General features: G+C 36.0%; 1 protein-coding gene and 1 long non-coding RNA gene across 3 annotated transcripts; one reads left to right on the forward strand and one right to left on the reverse strand.

Annotated features, from left to right (window-relative positions):
* Positions 1-458: 458 nt before the first annotated feature.
* LOC113501752 lies at positions 459-20863 on the reverse strand. 2 transcript variants are annotated; one of them, XM_026882977.1, is made up of 6 exons: positions 20531-20863; positions 4700-8001; positions 4433-4600; positions 4080-4333; positions 3768-3961; positions 459-3635 (listed from the first exon to the last, which is right to left on the reverse strand). In XM_026882977.1, the coding sequence occupies exons 2-6, from the start codon at positions 7979-7981 to the stop codon at positions 1921-1923; spliced, it is 5613 nt and encodes a 1870-aa protein (XP_026738778.1). In that variant the 5' UTR covers positions 7982-8001; positions 20531-20863; the 3' UTR covers positions 459-1920. The 2 variants fall into 2 exon arrangements, with proteins under 2 accessions (XP_026738778.1, XP_026738777.1); XM_026882976.1 differs by lacking the exon at positions 20531-20863 and adding an exon at positions 10918-12611.
* Positions 20864-23214: 2351 nt separating this feature from the next.
* Positions 23215-24760, forward strand: LOC113501756. The gene is made up of 2 exons (XR_003401311.1): positions 23215-23918; positions 24312-24760. It is a non-coding gene; the product is annotated as an uncharacterized LOC113501756 (long non-coding RNA).
* The last annotated feature ends 297 nt before the right edge of the window (positions 24761-25057 follow it).

Here is a 25057-nt window from a genome sequence, read left to right on the forward strand (position 1 = left end):
GGTTATTTGATAACGAGTTACGAGTATACTTTGTTTAAGAAAAGCAATATATTTAGGTAGATATAATTAAAACAATTGTTAGTAAAAATATTTTTTTGTAATTTAGGAAGTCTTTCAAAATCTGAATTAATAAAATCAAAATTATGTTACTGATTTAGTAGTAATGAGACAAAATTATGAGAACAGTATTAAAAATAATTAATATTGAAAATTTAATTTCTCTCTGCACGTTCTGGTAACAGCCTATTCCTCTTTTAACGCGAGCCGACGCGCTTGACCGGCGCAAACCTGTTTGCACTTGTTTACACGCCTTTTGATTGAACGGAGTTATTCGGCCGAGTACTCGGTTGAAAAAAAATTGAGCGGAGTAAAACTCGTTACTCGGCAAAAGTGTTACTTGGCGCATCTCTAATACATACTATTACTTTGAGAAAGGAACATGGAATAAAAATGTCACATTAAATAACTCAATGTATTATAATTATGTAACTCCTTCATTACAAAGTTCTTGCAACAATTTAGTAAAATTAATCCCCTTTCGATATAATAAACATCAGAAAATTTTAAATCTATAATTCTACAATAATCGCGAGTACACCATTGCCTCCAAACATACCGTTCCAATAATGTAAAATAGCTATATAATAGATAATTGTGGCACAATGCCAGCGAACTCACTACCTATACAAATACCTCTTTTTGAATTCTATTTTTAAAAAACAATTCTCAATTTCATAACAAAATGATACATTACAAAAATTTACAACAACATACATTCGTTTTTGTACTTACATCAAATTCAAACGCATACCAGAAATAATAGTTTCGTACTTTGATATCAGTCATATTCATATATTTACAACCAAAACACATACAGTAGGTACCTAACCATACAATATATTCTAGCTATATGTGTGAGTTGCAATAGCATTGTGCCAAGCTGGCAACACTTAACTGGGAAAATTACAAATCCTAAAACGGCCCTAGGCATTTACACATTTTGAAAGAAGAAATTGATTGTAGATCATTACACTAAGTTAGGCCATTTACATTGGATAACTACAATTCTATAGGTATGTAGTAAAAAGTAGTAAATTTTTTTTCTATTTAATAGTTCATGATATGGTTATCTATATGGATAATACTTAATATTTACATAAACATTCATTAAAGTATAATTCCGCTTCATAGTAGATATCTCTAAAAACAATTTCGCGGAATTTCACCTGGAAGTATGTCTGTTGGTAGGTGTAGTTCATTCTGAGTGAATGACTGTACTAAATCAAGAACCCTAGACCAAGTGCTATTTTTGAATTGGAAGACTAACGATTTTTGTATATCTAAATTTAGTTTATGGAATTTGATATGCCAATTACATTTAGATAAAGGATCTGGAAGTAGACGTTACACAGTGTAAATACATCATAAGTATATATTTTATAAAAATACATACAAAAGTAATAATGGTTACTATCAAGATAAAGTTGCTACTTTAAGAATCTTCAATATGCGTCAATGATATTGAAACGTAGTTTACCTAAAATATGGACCACCAAAATATTTATGTAAGACAGTTTTAGAAGTTTGGGAAGTTTGCATTCAGCTTCTTGTTTCCATTTGAATTACAATATTCTTTTACTATACTATTTAAGAGTTACTAATAACAAATACAATAATGTAAGCCTTAAAATGGAAGCAAATTTAACAACATTAAAATTATTTAAATTTGAGATATTTACAAGATAGATACTTTCACAGTTACATCGAAATTAGATACAGCAATGTATAATAATATAATTAAAGCGCATCGTTTTGTTTTCACACGTGTCTGGGTCAAACCCCAGTATGAATAGTTATACCTTAAATTAATAACAAAACAAAATTGCACATTAAAATATTCTACTTAAAATAATTTTGGCACTAAATATCTGTGGCACTATAATTAACTCTCGTGTCTTTATCTTGACCTTCATTACTATCAACAGTCTTAACTTCACATTCTTTTTCACTTTCACTTATGTCACAGGCATTATCTTCCTCATCAGAAGACTCCCTGCCAGCGGGAGGTCCTGCGTGTGTTACACCATTAGGTTCCCGATATTCAAGTTTCGTTGGATCTTTTTCATGCAGTTTACGAGCGAGTGATTGTAAACTGGCTAGTGAACTTGCACAATCGGTAGTATCAATATCAGTTAGGCTGACACCCGCACGTTCAATTTCAGTAAATGTACCAAAAGGCAATTTGAATAAACATTCAAGCCGCATTACATGCATTTTGCTTCGTAGATGTTTTGCTAGATGTCCATGTATTCTAAAGGCTATATTACAATCAGAACACCGAAATGGTCTAGGATTAAAAGATGTAGCAGCTCCAAATGTGGAAGTCATAGATACTTTATTATGATGAGATCCAGAACGTTCGTGTTTTTGAAGATGGCCTCTAGTGCGAAAGCTAACAGCGCAAACACTGCATCTAAAAGGTCTCTCCATATAATGGATATTTAAATGTAACCTCAACTGTGAAGGTTTTGTAAATGTTTTGTTACAAAAGTCGCAAACTCTTCGTCCATCTTCCATCAGTCTGCCTGGTGAATACGAAGTGTTTTCAAAATCTTTTCCTTTTGTTACTTTGAAAGCTACTCCGCCAGCACCTATTACGACTTTTCTTGCAACGGGATCATGGTCCAAGGATGGCAATTTTACTGTTTCTGATTCTGAATTATATTCATCAGATTTTGCAATTTCGTCACTGTTGAGTTTTACTAAATTATTATCGTCATTCGGGCTGTCATTTTGATTTTGTGCGCTATCTTCGTGTGTCTTTATATGGTTTATTCTTGCGTGTTTCAGGTACTCGGAGACTACATGTTTTGCATTTTCTGCATTACTATGAGTTTGTGTGTGATTTCCTTTTGTTTCATTGAGTAAACTAGTTGAAACCGAAGATTCCCTTACAACTGATATATCATCTTCTTGTGGAACAGATGATTTCACATTTATTTCGCTTTCTTTGATGTCTGATATTTTGGCATCACTATAAATTACTTGAGCAGAAGACACTGATGACATAATAGTGCTCTTAGTTGAAGATACCATTTTACTTGTACTTGTACTCATTGAACAGAGGCTATCAGATAACGTTGATTTTTCGACGTCCATTTTTCTTACTTTACTTAAACTGCTGGTAAGTTGGCTTTGTTTAATTTTAGAATCCTGCAATGCTCTCTCTGTCAAATACGTATGCAGCATCGGTTCACCATTTGTCCATTGAGCCTGGTGATGCGGAAGTTTAGCTGTGTTTGAAGCTAGTGATGCTAAAACACTTGACTCTCTAGCGGTTGGTATTTCAGGAATGTTATTTTGAGTTGGCTTTATATCATTCTTACTGAGATCCATGGGTTCATTTTCAAAACTAGCCCTAGAGTCCATTGGTGAATTTTGAGCATTGGTTAATACTTCTTGACTACTTTCCATATTTACATTTTCTAGTCCTGTTGGTGTATATGGATAGGTCGATGGTCTTGCACTGGTTATCAATCCCGGAGTTGCTGAAGTAGTAGGCCTTGATCCTCCCAGTGATAACAAACAGTGAGCTGCTTCATGTTCCGGTAATCGTGACTTATAAGCCTCTGTATCTGCAAAGTAGAAATGATCATGATTAGTAACAGTACACAATAATAAAAATAAAACAAATCTTTTAAAATATTGGAAGGGTATTCATAACTTGGGGTATATATAAAATATTCTATAACAGCTATTTCTCTTACCACTTGATTCTGTCTCTCCTTCATTGCCTTCATCGCCTTCAGACTCTGTGTCGTCATCCGTTTCGCCAGAGCATTGAGCCATTTCTCCATTCTCGGCATCATTGCCCTCGTTCGGGTTTATTCCCAATTCACAACACTTCTTATAATGGGCTTTGCTCTTCATGTGTTTAGTAAGGTTACCCTTTGTCTTGAAACTGAAATTATATTAAGGTATGATTTAATTTCTGGAAGATTCGGAGTTATTATTTGTCAGCCCATTAAAACATCACGCAGCATATAAAAGGGCTGTAAAATCACGTTAAAAAAAAATACCTGAAGGCGCAATGTACACATGTGTAAGGACGTACGTCGGTATGAGTGCGAATATGTTTCTTCAGCATGGAGGGCTTTTTGCACCGTATACCACATTCTGAACAAACATAACGTCCTCTTCCACGGCCTCGCACGTAAGTATATTCTTCATTACTTTCAAACCCACCAGTCAGTTCTTTCTTGGGAGTTGTTACATTATCGCTATGCGGATATTTATTTTCATCAGCTTTCTTTGCATCAAGTTCTTGTAATGCCTGAAAATAAAATAAAGTATTTGTTATACCAAAATTAAAAAAAAGAGTTGTTACCAAAGGTAAACAGAAAAAGTAAAAATTTATTTATAAAAAATCTACCTGTTTGTTGTCCTTGAGAATTTTATTCCATTGTGATGAATGAGTCAATACAAGATCCTGTTTAATCACAGCGACAGCTACAGTTTGCGGTCGATGGCGTGAGTCATAAAGAGACATAGCAGACGATGCTGACAATCCCAGCGGGTCTGGCGTCAGCTCGGATAATAACTGTAAACAATTTTGTATATTTATTATATAATCATGGCGTGCTACTGCTAGCAATATGTCTAATGCATACGCATCACAAAAGTAAATAAAAACAATTACCTGCCAATTACTGTACATTGATAAAAAATGTTGGTTCGGAACATAAGTTGGTTGCGGCCTATTGATAGTACAGTAAAAAACTTTCGTTGAACACTTCAATCCCAGATACGTATAAGCATTTCCATTTAAGTAAAGTTGGCCGTAAGCTTTAGCTGGACGCGGAGTCTCTGGTGACACAAGCGGCATAGTGTTTGCATTTGGAGTAATGCCATGGTGCCTTTTAGGTGTAAATGTACCAGGTTTTAATGGTAGAGTAGAAGGCCTCAAAAATTTGGGCTTTCGGTCTTCAGCCATCGGTTTTGAAATTACATTCTTCTGGAAATAAGATGTTTCAGAACGTTCATTTTGCACTGTTATTGGCGTTTCTTGAGCATTTGTATTTTTTTGGACCTCAGATGAACTTGGAATTTGATTGTTGTATATTTCGGCTTTTGTAATTAAGTTTTCGAAATTGAAATTACGTAATTCTCTCTCCGATTTCGCTTCTAAAAGCCTAGTCGAAACAATAGTACCATTTTTATCCCTGTTTTTTAACTTCTGAGAAGTGTAAATCATATTTTCTTTATGAAGAGGACTCCTCGGTACTCCTTCAGAATTCCTTTTAACAGCTCCGTCTTGTCTTAGAATTGACTTAGGTCCGTCGGATATAAACGTTTTGGAAATTAGGTTTGGCTCATCTACATTCTTTATTTTAATGATAGGTACAGCAGAAATGTAATGCGGAACATCATTATTAAAATTATCTTGTGTTGGTGTTTGAGTTCCTATTTCATCTTGCGTTTGTCGTAAATTCGGACTTTTGCTTTTATTACGAAATTGTTGTGTTTCGTATTTAATTATGGCTCCTTTTGAAGAATGAATATTCAGTAAAGAATTAACTTGATAATCTTCGCGGCTAGATTGTGTAGTTGATTTACTACCTTCACTGTTTATCACACTTTTCGGTTGAGTATTTGCGTTTCCCACAAATAGGCCTGGTGTATTCGGGCCAGGTATTCCTGGTACGTGAGGTATTAACTTTCCACCATGCATAATCGTTGTAGCTCCGTTTGGTGAAGACGGACTAAGTGGAGGTAAAGTCAAGGGATTAAATGCTGTAATAGCACTAAGCGGTGGAAATTGAAAGTGTGTTATATCATGTATATTCGGTAAATTGGAATTTGAGATTGAAGGTGCGGTTGATATTGAAATTCTTGGCGTCTGTGGCTGCGGCGTACCTAAAACTTCTTTAGGTGTTGGCGGATTATGCATTATAGTACCACCAGAATGCAAACCGGACCTAACAACGACGCTACTTGCTTCGGCATCATTTGCTAGTTTTGATGGTGAAAGGTTTTGTTGTATTAATATAGGAGATAGTTGATTTTTACTGGGTTCAATTCTCAAGGTAGTTGTACTTCCAGAGTGGTCAACAATTTTTACTTCACCGCCAAACATTTGGAGAGAGGTTGAATTATGCCTCATATGTTGCGCCATTTCATCTATGGTTCTTAATGTAGCAGAGTTTGCGTCAATACACCGTATTTTGGGTTGTGGGTACATATCGGTTGATCTTGGAGATATATTTTCCATTAATCTCGGACTATAGGTTTCAGCCCGACTGTCAATTCTCCTTTTTGGACTAGCAATCGGTTTTACTTTGAGACTATCACTCTTCCTTGTGCAGTCATTAGGTATTCTAGTATCTACAAGTCTGGTATTACCAAGTAGTGGTCCAGGCGACGGCAATGGGGCCACAATATCACTTGTTTCAGGTTTCATTATAATAAGATTGTCTGGTTTAATTCGAGAAGGTGATGATTTTGCAGAATTAACCGTGCGTGAAAAGTTTGATGTTGTTTCTGGTAACCGAACGTTAACCGAATTACTTCTAACGAAGACGTTTTCAGGCCTTATTGACTTCAAATCTTTTTGACCAACACTGTGACTGTTGCTGATACTTCCTTTGCAATAATACATTCTATGTGTTTCTAAATTATCTGCACTTCTATAGATTATCTGGCATAAAGGACATATAAACAAAGGCCCTTCGATCAATTCTCCTGTCACTGATGTTAATCCGTTCATTTTAGTTTTTAAAAGTAGGTCTTTTATTATAGACCCTTCGGGATTCAACGGGTGTTTTTGATGATCATTCTGTGAGAAGCTTTCTGAATGAGATCTTTTTCTAAAGGAGCTTTCGTTTTCATAGTTAGATTTTGTCAAATTAAGTGGCGATGGTTCAGATTTTATATCAGTGAGATCAGTCATAAATTGTTTGCTCTCCGCAATTTGTTTAATTTTGCCATATTTCTTTTGTAATGGAGTTTCTATAACATCCACAATAGCTTCATTGTCTGATATAATTTTTGAGATATGTTCCGTAAGAAAATCGGCATTTGATGAGATCGACTTCTTCACCTTATCTTTTTCATCTCTGTCTTGGTATAACGCTGCCCTAAATTTGGGTTTATAAATTGATTTAGATTTATTGTTTTCGATTAAGGACAAACTCATACCAGTTTGCATGCTATCGTTAATCAATTCTGAAGAATCATTCGATTCCAAATTTTCTGTGCGCACTATAGAAACATCGGAGCCTGTTTCTGACACCGACGTAGGCGGAATAGACGTATCACTTTCAGAACCTCCTGATAAGTCATCATCATTTAGCGTAACCGATACGTCGGCCCCCTGCAATCTTAAAGCATGTGTTCTTGATCTTCGATGTTTGTATAAATTGGATTTCGTTTTAAAAGCAAATCCACAAGGTACACAAGGGTAAGGTCTCTCATTCGTATGCGCTCTGATATGTTTTTGAAGAACTGAAGGCTTGGCACATGATAATTTACAGTAGGGACATATATAACGTCCTCCTACTCCACCTATGTGGGCTTCTTTGATTAAATCGTTTTCAAGATTTTCAGTCTTATTTGAAAATTCATCAGTAAAACTGGTCTGACCAGTTACTTGAACAAAATTATTTACAATACTTAATCTACTATTTTCATCATTATAATTAATTTGTACATATTTTCCCACATCCTGCTCTTCTAAATGCTGTTTATCTTTTTTAATTTTTTCTATTTCTGGATGACTCGCAGCGATGCTACCGTTTGATATTGAAAGGCTGCAAGCCGCTGTGGATACAATTGTTTCCTTATGTCTGGTTTCCCCTCCTTTTGGATTTCCGGGAAACACGGAAATCGGAGATGCCATTTTTTTGAATTTCTTATGAAGATAGTTGTGGTCATTGTTGTTGGAGAAGTTACTATCTAACCGTTTTTCTTGCGTGAGCGGCATCGTACCCGCGACGTTTGTACCTGAAAACAATAAATACTCCATTTTAGTATTCCACTAAGGGGTTCTATAAATTCTAAGTAACACCGTAGGTTCATTAAGTTCTGAGAAAGCAAAGGACTAGAGAAGACAAAATCGCGCGTACAAATCTTACGAACTACGGCTTTCAAAACTTTGAAACTAAACTTCACTCGGACAAGAATCAACTAGTCATTGACGAACAGGTTCTACGCCGTTTGGCCAGGTATCTTCATTAAATGTTTTGTTTCTCCATAGTTCTTCGTCTACTCAATGATTTTCTGTAGCACAAAATGCGTACATAAAATATGGTACCCAACAATGCATAGATCTACTTGGGTATACCATAGATCTTTTGAAGAAACGTAATAAATATCAAAGAAGCTGGAACAAAATATAATCATTGCTGGTACTGAAGTTAGTCCTATTCTTTTGCATTAAAACTTTCTTACATGAAAACGAATACCTATTTATAATTTTAAGTCCAAGATCAAAATAGAAAAGAACACAAAACTGTCACCTTGTTCATAACAGTGGCATAATAATAGTATTAGAATAACTAACTTCTAACAAATCACTAAGATCTGAGACACATTCAACACTTCATAAGTAGACAAAGTATAAGTTTCGAACAATTAAAACAATCCTTTGCTCGGACTTTTTTCTGCTAACGCAGGTAACAATCTCACAAGAGGGTGCGTTTTAGCTCATTGCCATCTAAAACTGATACGCTTATTCTTATTTATCAAAATTTATTCTTAAACCCTGTCTAATATGAATGCATTTTTGTAATTTTTAAGTAATCTGTACGAAATTTTGCAATTTATTCGACATTGCAAAGGAAATTAAGGGGATTATACCTGGAATCTTTGCTAGTAACATACATTAGGGAAATATTTCAAAATTAATATCAATATTGATTTATCGCATGGTATATTTTATACTATAGCCACGACCTTATCTATATGGAATAACTGCCTTTCCACGTTCAGTTTTGCATTGCACGACTGTATGTTATTAAAAAAAAACTAAATGCCAAAACGGATGGCAGGTAAACGTACCTACATAAATGCTAGGTTGACGTAAATTTTCTTTACGTAATGTATTTAAAACATTAATATTCCTATTTCAGACTGTCGAGTGCTTCTCACTCGACACAAAACAGCGATGCGGTGAACGTGTTGACGCAACGCGCATGTGCCGCGCTATTTCTATTGGTGTGTAGTGTGACATCATCGTGACGTCACGCTAATAGACGAGCGAGGATATCCCCAGTCGGCGTTGCTTACTGCCGTACATTTTTTCCTAACACCTGACGAAAGTACGTTGTTTATTAACGATACAATGTTACTGTCGTTAATTATACTTTTTTATCTATTGTATAAGGTTTCAAATGTCTTTTATCGTGTATTTAAAAGAGTAAATACTAAATTTGTTAAGTAACGATTATTTTTTGATACTTCATAATATATATTGAATGCAAATGAAAGAAAAGTATTTATCTTGAATGGTGACTTAGTCGTGCCTATCAGAAATAAGATGTAAGAATTACAGTTCATAAGTGTGAGTGTTATCTACACTCACAATCCGAATACGTGTAGTAGTACGATGGCGGACGACCTCGCTTGCGCTCACTTGAGTCGTTTGTGGACGGCTGCGTCGTTGGTACGTTCCGAGAAGGCGTTACAATTTCTGAGAACTGGAGACAGCCAAGCCGCTCCGCTCGTTTAAGAACAGGCAAACGAATAAGCTCGGTACGCACTTGCTGCTTACGCACACAAACCTTATTTATGTATCGGCACTCCGAACATTCATGTGTGCGCGCGCTACCTATTTAAATAACGAATAGCAAGCTTAGTTTGATATAGGACAATATACCTATCTAGCTATAAGTGCTTCATACAATTCTACATTATCATCATTACACGAAACATTGGTGTGATTATATCAGATAGTTTAATATAGATACAAGAACTTCGTTTCTATTATTTAATGAAATTGACTCGTTAATTAGTTTTAATTAAAAATGTTTTTAATAGTTGCAGCTAAATGAAACAAGCTGATAAAATCAGGAAAGTGTTCCCTGAAGCAAGTGGCTCTAACTACTGGTGTTGTAATGAGACAAAGGAATCCCGGCGGCCGGCCGCCGCCCGCCAGCCTGGCGCCTAGCCAGGCGGCCCTGGCGACGGCGACGGTTGTGTCGGCCGCCAGCACGCCGCCATCAGCTTCCATTGCTTCTACCTATCACTTCGCTGTACACAAGTAGGTGCGTATGATATGTTGCCCAACGACTGCGTCCACATTATAATGATGTCCATATTATAATGATACGTGTTGTTAACATGATTTACTTTGCCTGAGTTTGGTAAAATCTAATTAAAAATCACATAGGGCACCTAAATTAAAAAATTGTCTCATGTAACCACTTAAAATCCAGTATTTGAGCTTAGATATACAACACATTAGAGTCATATTTACTGTTAGTTGCTGAAATTCATTCCATGTAAATACTTAAGATTTTTTTAGGTACCTACTTAAACATAATATGAACAATGAGTAATTGTAAATACCTTCCTACACGACATGTTTTGTTTACATTTTGTGGTGTTGTCAGTTTGAACATATGTAAGCAAACTATTGCAAAAACAAATTGCTAAATTGTGCCAGGACCCATAGCAATTTTGGTTTAATTTTTAAAATGTTGAGTAAAATTACATTCGTAGATTACTATTTATACTAATTACCAAAGCTGGGTCAATCAATCCTTGACCTGGGTATCGACGAAATAAAAACACTCACGCATTGATAGTGAAAACATATTTCTTATCAAATTCAAATGAGTACCTAGGTTTCATACTCTTATTTATCACATTACAGATGTTGCGTTGGAAAAACCTATGTTTTTCTGTTATGTATCTTACCGCGGTATAACTGATCAGTCCACCATTATATCACTGCTGTCTTAGTATCATTTGTTGACGCCTCCAGAACAAATGTCAACAAGTCCGATAGCCTGCATTTCACCCGCGCACAAGTGAATCATCGTTAATAATTGCGCGACGATCCACGCCACACGGCACACACACAGAGACACACCTGTGTACCGTCACACAAGCCTCACTTGCACTCCGATATTACGACGCCACTTTCTTTTTAGCGAATGATAACAACTATTAACATGAATAACACGAGTATTTATTTGTTTTGTCTGTATGTTGGAAAATATGTCTCGTTTATCGTACATTCAAGGCAGGGACAGCGTATGTTCCCGCACCACGGATGAGTGTTCAACTGTTTGTAACGTCGTTGGTTTGTTCGTTTCGTTCCGTTCGGCTCCCCGCGCCGCCCGCGTCCCTACCCGCGCACCGCACTCTGCGCTCGCTGTAAGTAGTGATTCATGTCGCGTTTTATCTATCTCCCTCCTTCACCGCAACCGGATCGGTTGTTCTTCGTAATCTATTTATACGTATCTACATAATATGCACGGACTTTAACCTGCGCTTTAACTACAATTCAAATTATCTGGAAGTTACCTACAAAATCAATAGAATTTTACTGGAGGTATGTTCCTGTTTAAGGACAGACTGAAATATAACGGATATAAGAACATAATAATATGTACTTAAAATGCACTCTGTTAGTTCGTATACAATATTACAAGTAGTATCACCTTCTGTTAGGTAAACGTGATGTAGGCTTTCATACATGTAGTTCTAAACAAACTAGTAATTACATTAGAATAAATAATTGTGGGGTATTGTGTTTATTATTAACACGTGTTCAGTGGTGACGATGACAATAAAGATGGCGTTTTCAGAATGACGAAGTATGGTAGTAGGATTAGCATCAAATTTTGATATCAAGTCTGTATCGGCATCGTAAGCTATGTAATTTTCATGCAGCGCTGATTTCGTAACGGTTGCGTTCGACTAGAACGGGTATCGGTTTATGTGCCACCGTCTACTACATTCTCTATTGCAGGAAACTACTTAGCGCCATCGACACTATGTTAATTATTATTATAAAGTGAAGTGCAACCTTCATTGAAACCTAAGCATAACCAATAAAGAAATACACAATTAGGTAGTGGTATAATATGAGCGATTAATAATTTATTGTTGGCATTTTCCTATATTTAACTTATCTCGTGAACTTATTATCGGTAAGACCTCTTTATCGAAATTCTATACATTCATAGTTTACCTACACAAATAAGCCTGGCATAATACGAGCATTAATCTATACGTAGGTATAGTGACAGACTTACGTAGTGATAACTTTCAGTAAAGAAACTTCATGGCGTTCGGTCTAGATACGAATGTATAACATAAACACATTATTTGCAATGATAATTGGTAGGCGCTTATCAGTATTGCGGAGGCGATGACGCACGCATTTCGAGGATAGCGCGCTGTCGCTCGATTGTAACACAACTTGGTCAGGAAGTAAGCGATGCCCTGACTACAACCACTACCAACAAACTTGTTTCTGAGCATGTTGGCAGTTCCAATTATGTATTCGGTTTATGTATATTTTAACTCATCAACACTATATTTATTTTGTATTGTAATATGTGTTATCAGCTGTATATTTATCTTATAATAGGTCTTATTCATTGTTACAATTAAAAATATTTTGACCTTGACACTCAACTAAATAAGTTTAATTTAAGTATCAAGTTTCGGGCTAATTATCTTTTGATGCCATCTATATAAAATTGTTTAAATTTATTGCCTTAGTGCGACTGGGAATTTCCCACAGGAAGAGTTCATTTTAACTTGATAAGTTTAGTGCACCTATAAGTAGTATAAAAGCTGCTGTAAAATCTGTTGGCGTTATTCTATGACGGCTGCTGTTTCGCGAATGGTATGTGAAGTGCGGGGGCGCGGGGCACTTGTTGCGTTGTTTGGTTGGCGTAGGTACCGCCTGTTGCCGATTGCCGACGTCACGTCACGACCTTGAGCTATGCGCCACAGGGAGTGTCTTTTTAGTTTGTCTCCTACATCATATAATGCTCATTAGGAGCGTCGTAACTAGCTCCAAGAGAATCCTTTTGCTGTTGTGCTTAGAAAATTCATAGCACTTAAATAATTTAGCGACGGAATCCATCTATATCAACAAGTATAATTAGGTACATGCAAAATCACTTACTTCACGAAAAGCGCGTACATGTTTGATGACATACATTTTACCATGAATCCAAGTTACTCTAGATATTAGCACTAAACAGCTAACGAATCCTTCGAATATAAAACAGGATCCGAGTCAAAGCATTTGGCAACGCAGCTGTTGAATAAATATGTGAGTCTACCCAGGCGCCACAAAGTCGCGTGGGCGGGAAACCATGAAACCAGTCTTAGTGGCAACTGTAACAGGCTATGTCTGCTGGAATTAATAAATACTTTTATTATTAACCGAATCCTATCTTCACAAGATAATATACATCCATTTAATTGCTTACCTTTTAGTGTTCTTTAATAAGAGACATGACTATACGAATTTTTTTTTTAATCGGTTACGTACTTAGTAGGTAGATATAAAAAGATAGATAGAATGTAGATAAATAGGTTTAATACATCGAACTATAACGCACCTAATCTTTGTGACATGCTGGCACAAAATAAGTTGAGTTTGTGAGCGTGAACGGCATCATTGTACTAAACAAGTTTGTGAGGCAGTGCGAATGCAGAACCGTCCGCCTCGTCTCCCCACCTTGCTCGGGCTTCCCTCGGAACCAGGTCATCGTTAACTTGCCCGACCGCTACGCCACCGGCTACTCGCAGCCGCAGCCGACTCTGACCACTCCCCATACAATCACTGATGTTTATGGATTTTCTTTAAAATTCTTGCTAATACGCAATCAAATATGATTTCTCCTTATGAATGCAAAAAGTATCATTTATTTTCCGAAATGAAGGGTCAGTCAATGGGTCTTCACTCTTCACCATAACCGATCTTATGGAAATATTTTTCAGTAAGGCAAGATTCGCTTACCAAGATTACATGGAAGAAAATCATCAATCAATCTAATCAATAGTTTGAATTTGCTTGTGGAAAACAAACAACATAATGTACTCATATTGGTGAATCCTAGCTATAAGAATAGGTAGAAGTAAGCTACATATGAAGCCTCTAGCTAGGGTTATAATAAAGGTCACCGAAGAACCTCCTAGCTTTATAAGTAAATCCCTAATAAATAAGTCCTACAAGCCACAGTGACGTCGCTGTTTTAAACGCAGCTTATTTACATTCGCATTTGTACCTATATGAGAACTGGCATTAAGAGAATGGCGTCATTCTTCGTGAATTCCGGCGTTCGCGTATCAACGACCAAAATACGCCATATGCATGAATGTGACAATAATATTCGTGAGTCACCACGAGCTGGGTAGCACTTGACCAAATAAATAACTATTCACCGTTCACAAGACTCGTCAATTACGTTTTATATATTAATATTATAGCTATGCTTACAGTAAGTTATCCATATCCGTTTATTATATTTGTGATAACCTGGATTATCTTGAGCAAGTGCTGATCGGTCTTCTTTTTTTATAAGAGCAGAGTAGAAGTCACGTTTTTTTTCCAAAATAGATTTGGCGCAATTTCTGCTCATATAAATAATATGATTTCTCCGTTTAGGTGTTGTGTTGGAGATAGGGATTTCGTTCGGGATTGTCTTTTGGATGTTTGCCAGAGAGGTGTTCCCGCTTCCGAGGTGCATTCTCTTCACCTACGCACATATTCTCATTCGTAATGATCAAAAAATATCTAGAGGTTAAAACGTTAGAAAAACAGTGTTGCCTGAATAACAACTACAGATCAAATACGGTACGTAAAATTTGACAATATCTTCTAACGTATCTTGTGAACGTTTCCTCTACCTGGTTTAATTTTTTGGCTACATCAATCAAACAAAAATAAAATTCATTAATTTAATTCTACGCCACCCATAGAAGACCCAGTTTATTATAATCTAACAAAGTGTACAGCATACAAAAATATGATGGGAAAACCGTTCAATTATCTCCTGATAATGCCTGTCATTTATTTCCTCCAATCGATGTTTATACAAATCCTTCATTTTTGTACTACCCACGCTTAAACACATTTTCTCCTCCATAGTTGTAAATGACAGAAAGGTGGGCATAGCAAAATTTTGGAGTATGCAACTTTGAGCATGAAACTCTATTCTGTTTGTCTTATTATCTTTTTCTTAATCTTATCTAATCACTCCACATCCTTTTTAAGAACTATATCATTCCGATCCTGACATATCCTTCATTCGATACAATCAGACTTTGACCCAGTACCATTTCATTATTTTTGGACTACTAATAAACAGGTTTTTTTGTCTCTAAATCCATACAAAATTCATGACAATATAAATAATCTCAGCATACCAACTTACGGCCAAGATCTAAGATATACTCTCAAAAAAGTAACTTTTTTTGAGAGTATATGAGATCAAAAGTAAGCCAGTCTTTTATAACCATATTTGAACTTACTTTTGATCTCATATTTTAAGTCAACAGCGCTTATCAGTTTGTAATAGAGGAAACTCCGTTTCTTTGTGAAAATGTGCTAAGTTTTCTGTAAAGGTATTATCGTTTAATTATAATTAATCTATTTGATGATTTCGTGGTAACAGTAATATCGTAACATTACTTCGTTGACGTAAATATATTGATAATAGTTTCTTGCTAAAAGTGGTCGTATTCAACTTTAGTCACTGATAAATATTCGCACGATAAGCGATAACAAAATAAGACTGCCGAAAATGTATACTTTATGAATAAAGTATTTGCGTCACGAGATTTAAGTTTTATTACTATATTGTACAAAATTACAAATAATTGTTAAAGAGCTAAACGTTGCCAGTATTAATATTATCGACAACTTACTTCTAACCTAATATGTTATGATAAACAACAGCTAGCCAGTAACAGTTACTACGGTTGTGTAACTTTGGAACATTTACTCGATGATTACTTCATGTTTAGTAATAACAATTGTGATTGTTTTTTTATTAGCATTGGTAAACAACTTACAAAGCAAAATATCTGAATGTTGGCGATGTGCAGTACCTACATCACCGCTATCTTATTTATTTTAGCTGCTTATCATTAGGTAAGTATATTTAGGAATCATCACCCCACGTTAAAATGCTGAAACATAATTTACATAATATTTTTTTTTTCTGAAATCTTGAAATGGGTTTGCAAAATATATCATTAGAGTTTTGCTTATCTATATTTCAACCATTGGTTGACCAACATGTCAATGACTAATATTCCAATTAATAATAACATTTACAAATGATTTAGTAAATACTGACACTTTTTTCACATTCATCATAGTGAACAGGAAATGACCACCCTCGTTACACAATACTACTATTCATGACTAAATTTTCATTCATTTTTGTCATTTCGATCCTTGAATGCATGGAGTTGGATGACATTATCAGAATTAATATGAATATTATAAAACGATAGAAATGCATCTCAAAAGTAAGTTTTTTATTACATTGCATTAACCGTCAAGAGTACAAAGGTATAGTTATTTTAGTCGGTGTGAAAGAAGGCGTTTTTTCTCAATGCTTGAATACCCAATACGACGATCACGCACATTCTTTTAACTCATTTTACCCTATGTCCACGTTTAATGATGCCTAGCGTTCACAGCTGGCAATTTTCCGGCTAGTCATTATACATTTATGAGGTCAGTGAAGTGAGCCATTTTTTTCCAGATACTTAATTAAAAAGCGACATCTTTATATTGCTTTATCAGACTCGTGCTGTCATCTAATAACGAATATTCAGATTGCATTAATTTGAATTGGAATTCCCTTAATTTTTTTGCGTAATGGACTTTTCCTATATTCGTCTAAGCGTAAGTAATATACGTAAGTAATAGTGACATTATTGTATCAACGCCAACATTAACAACTAATCAACGTAGCGGCACTATTTATTATTGGTTCTTACGATGACGTCTAGTCGCAATGCGAGTAACACACTGCGCCATAATATAAGCAGTACTACATAATACTAAGTGGTTACATGTAGTTATGTGTCTCCAATACGATTACGCCAAAATTTTCTGGCATGTTAAATTTAGGTAAAAATAAATAGAGAATCGTAAGAAAATATCTATTTTTGGTATCCAATGTGGACGGTTTGTTGATGCGAAATTTTGTAGAATAAATACGTAACGTGCCACCATCGCCTGCAAAACCTCTTCATATTCCATTGAAGAATGTAGGAGAGATACAAAGACTTACTACTATTAAGAACGTAACTGCTCAATTTGGAACATTCCGTCAGATTATTAGATTTTGAACGTTTGTCTCCTAAAAATTTTTCTTCATCGAAATGTCCCTAAAAAGGCTGTCCTTGCTAAAATGGAAACACGCCTGTAATGCTATTTCAACAAAATGTGTTTATTCTAAAGACATTCTTAGATTTGCTAAAGCTACATAATATTATGAATAATGACTGTTGTGGTCAGTGAGTATGCAATTCTCAGAATACTCTCGAGCACGCGCCGCTGCCGTCCATTCGCCAACCGCGTCAGGCAACCATACCTATAATAAACACTATGCTAACCGTAACCTTTTCACATTTACGATTCCAATATTTCCAAGAAATTTTGATTCCCTCTACTGTAATAAAGAGTTATTTTTAATAGACAGGGGCGTTTCTGCTGTTTAATTTCTCAGTATCTGAATTAAAAAAGCAAACGATTGTTTTTCAGGAAAGAAATGACGACTAACAAGTTCCTAACCGTTCCCTTATGCTGGTGATTAAGAGTTTCCAGTGAAAATATCGTTAATTGCACGATTAAAAAGTCTCAGGTCGTAAAAAATAGCCATGGCGGTATGTGTAGTGCACTTTGTAATTTCATTGATTAGCATCTTTTATGCTGTGGTACGTTTATCAAAACAATATTTTTGCTGGGAACATAAACTTGCTTTCATAGAAAAAAACTCCTTTTAAATCTATTACTAGGAATCCCTTAAATTGTTTTTATTCGGAAAAAATAGTTTCATTGAAATTCGATTCCTCATTGATTTTTGTATTCGTAGATACTCAAGCAGTTTTCAGAATAAATTGCAATGATCAGGCAAAACCAATATTTCAGCAGCGATTACAGGTAACATACTAAGTTAAAGAAGTCAAAAATCAGTGAACACTGATCACAGTTCAGTTGCGTGAAAACACGAATTTAACTGTTTTAAATTCACTAATGACAAACCAGTGTTGTTCTCAATGACCTCTATGATACTTACATAATTAATATACCTAACTGCTGTCAATACGCAGTTCTCTTTACATTTTTGTAATTATAGTTCCATTGGTATATTCTCACCTACAATTTTTTTTCTTCTAATTTCCTTCCTTAATGCTGGGACCGGAGTAGGTATTATGCCTATCTTTATTTGTCTTTCTTATCTTTTTTCATCATTTTTATGCTTAAACTTTAAGTGGCTAGTATAGAATTTAATACAAGATTACTTGTGCACCGGCACTGCAGTTCAGAAAGTTACTAAACCTGTAACATAGACGTGTATTATGCACCTGCCGCGTATTTAACGATTCGATTTAAAAGCTGACTACCTATTAACATATTCATTATGTAGACCTTCGGAGTTTTTATTTTATTTTACTGATAATAATATTACTTATACATGTAGGTATGGTATATGTATTTAATTTATCGTCGTTAATATTTACGCAATCCAGAATTTGCCTAGGACTGCGGATAGTAGTACCTAGGCATTAATTTAAAATTTACTCGATAAACCTACTGTGATACTCCGTGATTTTGAAACTTATTTAATAAAAAAAATGCTTCTATCTGTAACAAACTTCTGAATAGTCATGGATGTGGAACGAATAGAACATTAGAATAATTTATTAGTAAAGGATGCAGAATGTTTAAACTTAATTAAAGTACTTACATATTTTTAACGTTCATACAGTGAATGAAATTTCGAGGCAATATGAAAGAGACCCGCAAGGATTGACGTAAACCTGCCATACCGGTACCGCCAAGACTTTTTGCTGTTCAGACCATTGTCGCGAGCAAAATAAACTCAGAGATATAGCGATTCAGGTAATAAACCTTCTCAATGAGTAGCTGATTTAATTGATAAAACAAAATAAATGGGTCTTTAATGTAAGTAAGCGATTAGAAGAGCGAAATTAATGCGGTCTTACATGTGAGGATCTGTTTGAGTGGATCGATATCGTGCTTTTGCTGTACATAGCGTAGTAGGCAGGAAGGTTTAACTGAAAATCAGTATGATAACGAATTATGGAGACAGAATTCCACTCTCAAATATGTATTATAAAAAAAAACTAAATATGTAGGTGACCTATTCAGGCACAAGTTTATTACGTTGTTTGATGGTTTCGTAATCAACTCCCAATAGGCCATGCACTTAACACAACTAATTATATGGCAACCCAATTTGAACTGACTTGAACATGGAGATCCTACATCTGTTAATTTGTTTTTAGACTTAATTCATGTACTTGAAACACGGATAGATTTTTATGTCACTGTGTAGTCTGCAAAAGGTCCGCATTCCGCACTCGTTTACGACTCTCGAATTGTAATGGTCTAGGTGGTGTACCTACAGTGTACATGACTACATAGCAAATAATTTTAGGAATAGAAGATTTCAGAGCTTTAAAAAATTAGAAGATTGCTGCGCAAAGGGAATTCAAATCTCTCAGAAACAATAAACTCTCATGGCACTTACGTAAAAATAACCGAAATAAACTTTTTGCAATATTTTGCGTGTGTGATATAGGTAGGTTGTAAGTATGATCGTCGAGTTTGGTGAACGTTAGTAAAGTTCTGAGATGGCACGACGATCGGCATGCGGCGGGGGCGGGCGGACGTGCCAAGGCAGGCAGGCAAGCAACATATTTACTCATATGCCCGAGGCGTAAATCACCGTGCATCTATTTCGAGTTGGCCTGTGCGGGTGTGGGCTCAGGCGGCAGAGGGCGGGGCGCGGGCAGACGCCGATGCCGGTCTGGCGCCAGAAGGATTCCCCAGCGCCCCGCACTCCCCGCGCCCGAGCTCGAGGTCGCCGTGCGCTCGTGTCTTTACTTGCCGTCGCAAATACCTAACTCACCGCTTATTCACAAAACCAACTTATACATTCTTTTATTAGACACGACAGGAACAAATAAGGTTACCGCGAATTTCACCTAAGTTTACCCTAATGCTAACCGTTTCTTGAGTTCACTTAGCAGTACCTTATACATATTATGTGCCCAGCAATTAGGCACTAACACATTAACCGAATTTGCTTATTTCTGTGAATATTTGTCGCATCATAGATATTTTTTGCATCTATAGTTAAGTAGTCATATTTGTTGTTTATGAAATGGACAACGAACACAAATGTCCCGTAGACTCAAATCCCCCCCCCTTGTCTCATGTCATCTATACTCAATATTAAAAACAATTACGTAATAAAAATAAATTGAGTATTAGTAATATCCAACTCACTTGTCAAATTCTTTTGATTCTGCCGGAGACGAACCAAGAACCCGTCGTAATGTAGTTGGAAATCTGGTCTTCCCTTCCCCCCGACCTGTCCGCCCCCGCGCAGGGATGCCCTGCGGTCATTGGTTACTCATACATCTTGCAAAACCTGTACTCGTCCATTACACCATTTAAAATGTTTGTTTACATAGCTAAAAGCACAGCACTGTTCTCACTATTCGCACTTGTAATATTCAATGCAAATGATATAAATGTAAAAAAACATCTAAACAATTTATTAGAAAAATACAATAGCACATGAATACGCGCGCTCCGCGCTGAACTCCGACAGAGAATGAATATTACTACCGAATTGAAAGTAGGTATTACATACAAAATATCAAGCTAGCCGGACAGATGTTTGTATAGATACACCTACAATGTCAACGGTTACAGACCGTGACTCGTAAGACTGAGTGTTAAGGGTTATATTTCATTTTTTCACGTGCACGTAAAACGTGGTACAACTCCACTACGATATCTACGTATCTACCCAAACATAAAATAGAAGTCAAGGCACAGAACGACTCTCGCATAATCAGTAAGCCTTTTGGATCTGACACAAAATGTTTTTTTTTTTTTTTTTTTTTTTTTTTTCTGGCTCTTCACGGTTAGTGTTGGCCAATGACAACATTTACAAAAGGTAGGGAAACTTAGGAATATATAAAAGGACGATAAATTTGGAGCGACAAATTGAAAAATTAAATTACAATTTTATGGTATTCGAAGAAATGAATGACGCTATACATTTATATACATGAAAGTTATTAGAATGAAGTAAGGACAGGATGGAAGAAGGAAGAGGAATATTAATGGATACTAAGCTATTTACAAAGGAACTATGGTCATAGAGAGGACAGGAGAAGAATATATGGTTAAGATCACCCACATCTTTGCCACACCCGCAAGTCGGGTCGGACATAATTTTTAATCTGACCAGATGGATGGGACAGCTGCAATGTCCCAGGCGCATCCGGACTAATGTCGATGTCTCCATCTTGCCAAACTTGGCTCTAAAAAGCCATGGTTTTAGTGTGACATTGGATTGAACTGATGCGTACCATTTTCCCTTAAGTTTGCTACTGGAGTCCCACTCAGCTTTCCATGATTTTAATAGAAAGGCCTTCGGTAAAGACAGAAGGTCTTGGCAAAAGTTTTTGTAAGGAAACAAGTCACCACATTGCACCGCATCAGCTGCCAATTTGTCAGCAAATTCGTTGCCTCGAATTCCAGAGTGGGCTGGGATCCAAGCGAATTGCAGATTATAATTGTTAGCGTTAAGTTTATACGTCAGCTCATTAATTTGAAAAATGATTGGAAGTTGAATTTTGTGTTGAAATGGAAATTTTTGAATACCTTGAAGAGCGCTCAGAGAGTCTGTAAAGATTATAGAATTTTTTAGTTTAAATATTTTTATATATTCAAGTGCTTTGAAAATTCCAAAGCATTCCCCCGTGAAAACCGAAGTCTCTGGGGGAAGCCTAATTTTCTGCACTACATTGTATTGTGAGTGGTATACCCCTACACCAACACAGTCGGTTGAAGAGGGCTTAGCTGCATCAGAGAATAAGTGGTGAAAATTATGAAATTGTTCTGAGAGCAACTTATTAAATTTCGACTGGGGACAGGGATCAGATTTACTAATTAAGTCGTGTACTACATAAGGTGAGAAGTGTAGGCTATCATAGCTAACACTAAATAACGGGAGTTTGTTAGACCGATGTGTAGGGGAACTAAGGGATAAGAATTTCTGATAACTAATGACCAAACAGGGAACAGTTTTATGAGACCAGTAGCTGGATGATTGGACTTGAGACATTAAAAGGTGTAGTTTAGGAATAAGGGGATGAGCAGAAAACTGAAGGATCCTGAAGAAAAAATTATCTGACAGAAATTGTCTCCTAAGGTGTAACGGAGTTTCACCACACTCCACTTGAAGGGCATTTATCGGACTAGATTTCATGGCACCAGAAATAATCCGGAGGGCCTTAGATTGAATTAAGTCTAATTTTTTGAAAGCCATAATACTTCCAGGTACAAGGGTAAACAAACCATAATCTAAAACACTTCTAATTATTGCGTTATAAATTAACTTTAATGAGAAAGGATGAGCGCCCCACCAAACTCCGGATAAGCACCTAAGCATATTTAAATGTTTTTCACATTTATTAATAATATGTTCGCAATGTTGAACACCACTAAGCTTATAGTCTAAAATGACGCCCAGATATTTAAAATAGTCTTTGAAAGGAATAGGATTTCCGTTATAGGAAATGGTACATTGAGGAATATTTCTTTTACGTGTAAAAATGACACTTGCGCTTTTAGAAGTAGACAATTCCAAACCGTTCAACTGTAACCATGAGGATAATGATGTCAAAGCCGAAGTAATATCCGAACAGGCTTTTTCCACGGAATGACTTGAACTATAAAATAATAAATCATCGGCATACTGCAGTACTTTGACTCCGTTGTTTACGGATTTATCCAGGTCATATGTATAAATATTATATAAAAGGGGACTTAATACAGATCCCTGAGGAAGGCCTCTCCAAACCTTACGGGATAATTTATGATCAGCTAAAGGCATATCTATGGAACGATCAGATAAAATGTTAATAATAAAATTACAAAGATTCAACGGTACTCGAAGCTCACTTAGTTTAGTATGTAATACGGATACTAGGACATTATCATAGGCTGCATTTATATCTAAGAAAACAGCTGCTGTAGACTGGTTATTAGAAAAAGATAAACGGATATCAGTTGTTAAAATACTTAAGCAGTCCATAGTACTTTTACCTTTTCTAAAACCATATTGTGAAGAGGATAGAAGGCCTTCACTTTCGATGTACCATTCTAGACGATTTTTAATTAGATTTTCAGCTAATTTGATTAATACTGAGGACAGTACTATTGGGCGGTACGAGGAAATATCAGAAGGCGCTTTGTTTGGTTTTAAGAATGGTAACACCATTTGACGTTTCCATTCTTCAGGGATGTTTCCTGTTGTCATTACGGTATTAATCAACTCCAAATAGTAACTAAGAATATTATCACTCAGATGTACGAAAAATGAGTATGGAATGCCATCTAGACCAGGAGCGGAATCTACAGTATTTTGCACAATCCCCTTTAATTCACTTAGGGAGAACGGGAGGTGTAATGTATTAGTTGTAGACTGTTTCGAACTATCGGCATTTGTTCCGCACGGTGCACAACAAATGTTCTGAGGAACCCATGGTGGAGCCAAATGGTCCAGGAAGTCAGAGGCTAAAGAATCAGGAATAGCAGGCGTCGGCTGTGTAAAAACGGACCTGAATTTACGAATATTTTGCCAAACTATAGTAGGGTGGGTATTTGGGGAAATTGTTGAGCAGAAACTCTGCCAACCTGTATATTTTTTTTTCTTTAAAAGTTGTCTGGTGTCTGTAATAACATTAGTCAGTGCCTCAAAGTTAATATCAGACATATCACGATTATAATTAAGTTCAGCTTGTTTACGTTTTTTAACAGCCTCTGTACACTCTGAGTCCCACCACGGGGGTTTAGGAATTAAAGTAACATTTTCACTTTTAGTACGGAAAGTTTCATTAGCTGCAGTTATTATTAACCTAACTAAAGCATTAGCACATGCATTTTCATTGCCATCTGAAATAGGCGGGAGAGTAGTCAACTTTGTGTCAGCACTACTTCTATACTTTTCCCAATGAATGCTATTCCTATCAGGCAGTTTATGTTTCAGGTTTGATCGTCTCTTTGAAATAGTTGGCATAGAGAATGGGCTGGAAATAACTATTGGGAAATGGTCACTGCCATATGTAGAAGAAAGGGTATTCCAGGTTAGTGAAGAAGCTAGATTAGGAGAACAAATGGATAGATCCACAGCACTGTTATTCTGATTAGGGGCTGACCGCCGAGTGGCGATACCTGTATTTAATATGCATAGATTATGTTGGTCTATTATGTCAAGTAAGTCCTGCCCATAGTTGCTTGAAATTGAGCAGCCCCAACATTGGTGGTGGCAATTTAAATCTCCCATTATAATTAAAGGTCTTGGAAGAATAGAGAAGAGATGGTTGATCTCAAGAAGTAAAGAAGAAGAAGGGTGAGGAACATAAATAGAGACAAGGCAAAGATTGTATACTTTAATAGCAACAATTGAAATGTCCTCACTATGTGGTGGGAAGGAAATGATAGAAAAGGGGATAGAATTCTTGATAAGTATGGCTACTCCACCATACCCATCAAGTCTATCATCTCTAATAATTAAATAATTTTTAATTTTAAAAACATTATGTGGCTTCAGCCAAGTTTCTGCTAAAGCAAAAACTGAAGGCTTATATCTATTAAGTAAATAAATTATGTCACTTTTTTTGCTCAATAGGCTGCGACAATTCCACTGTATTATGCAGTCCATGATTGGTGGGAAGGGTAAAAGTATTAAGAAAAGAGGCAGCGTTGGACGGTGAAATATTAAATTGAGAGAGG

The sequence above is a fragment of the Trichoplusia ni genome, chromosome 16 (assembly GCF_003590095.1).
Source record: "Trichoplusia ni isolate ovarian cell line Hi5 chromosome 16, tn1, whole genome shotgun sequence".
NCBI classification, from domain to species: domain Eukaryota; kingdom Metazoa; phylum Arthropoda; class Insecta; order Lepidoptera; family Noctuidae; genus Trichoplusia; species Trichoplusia ni.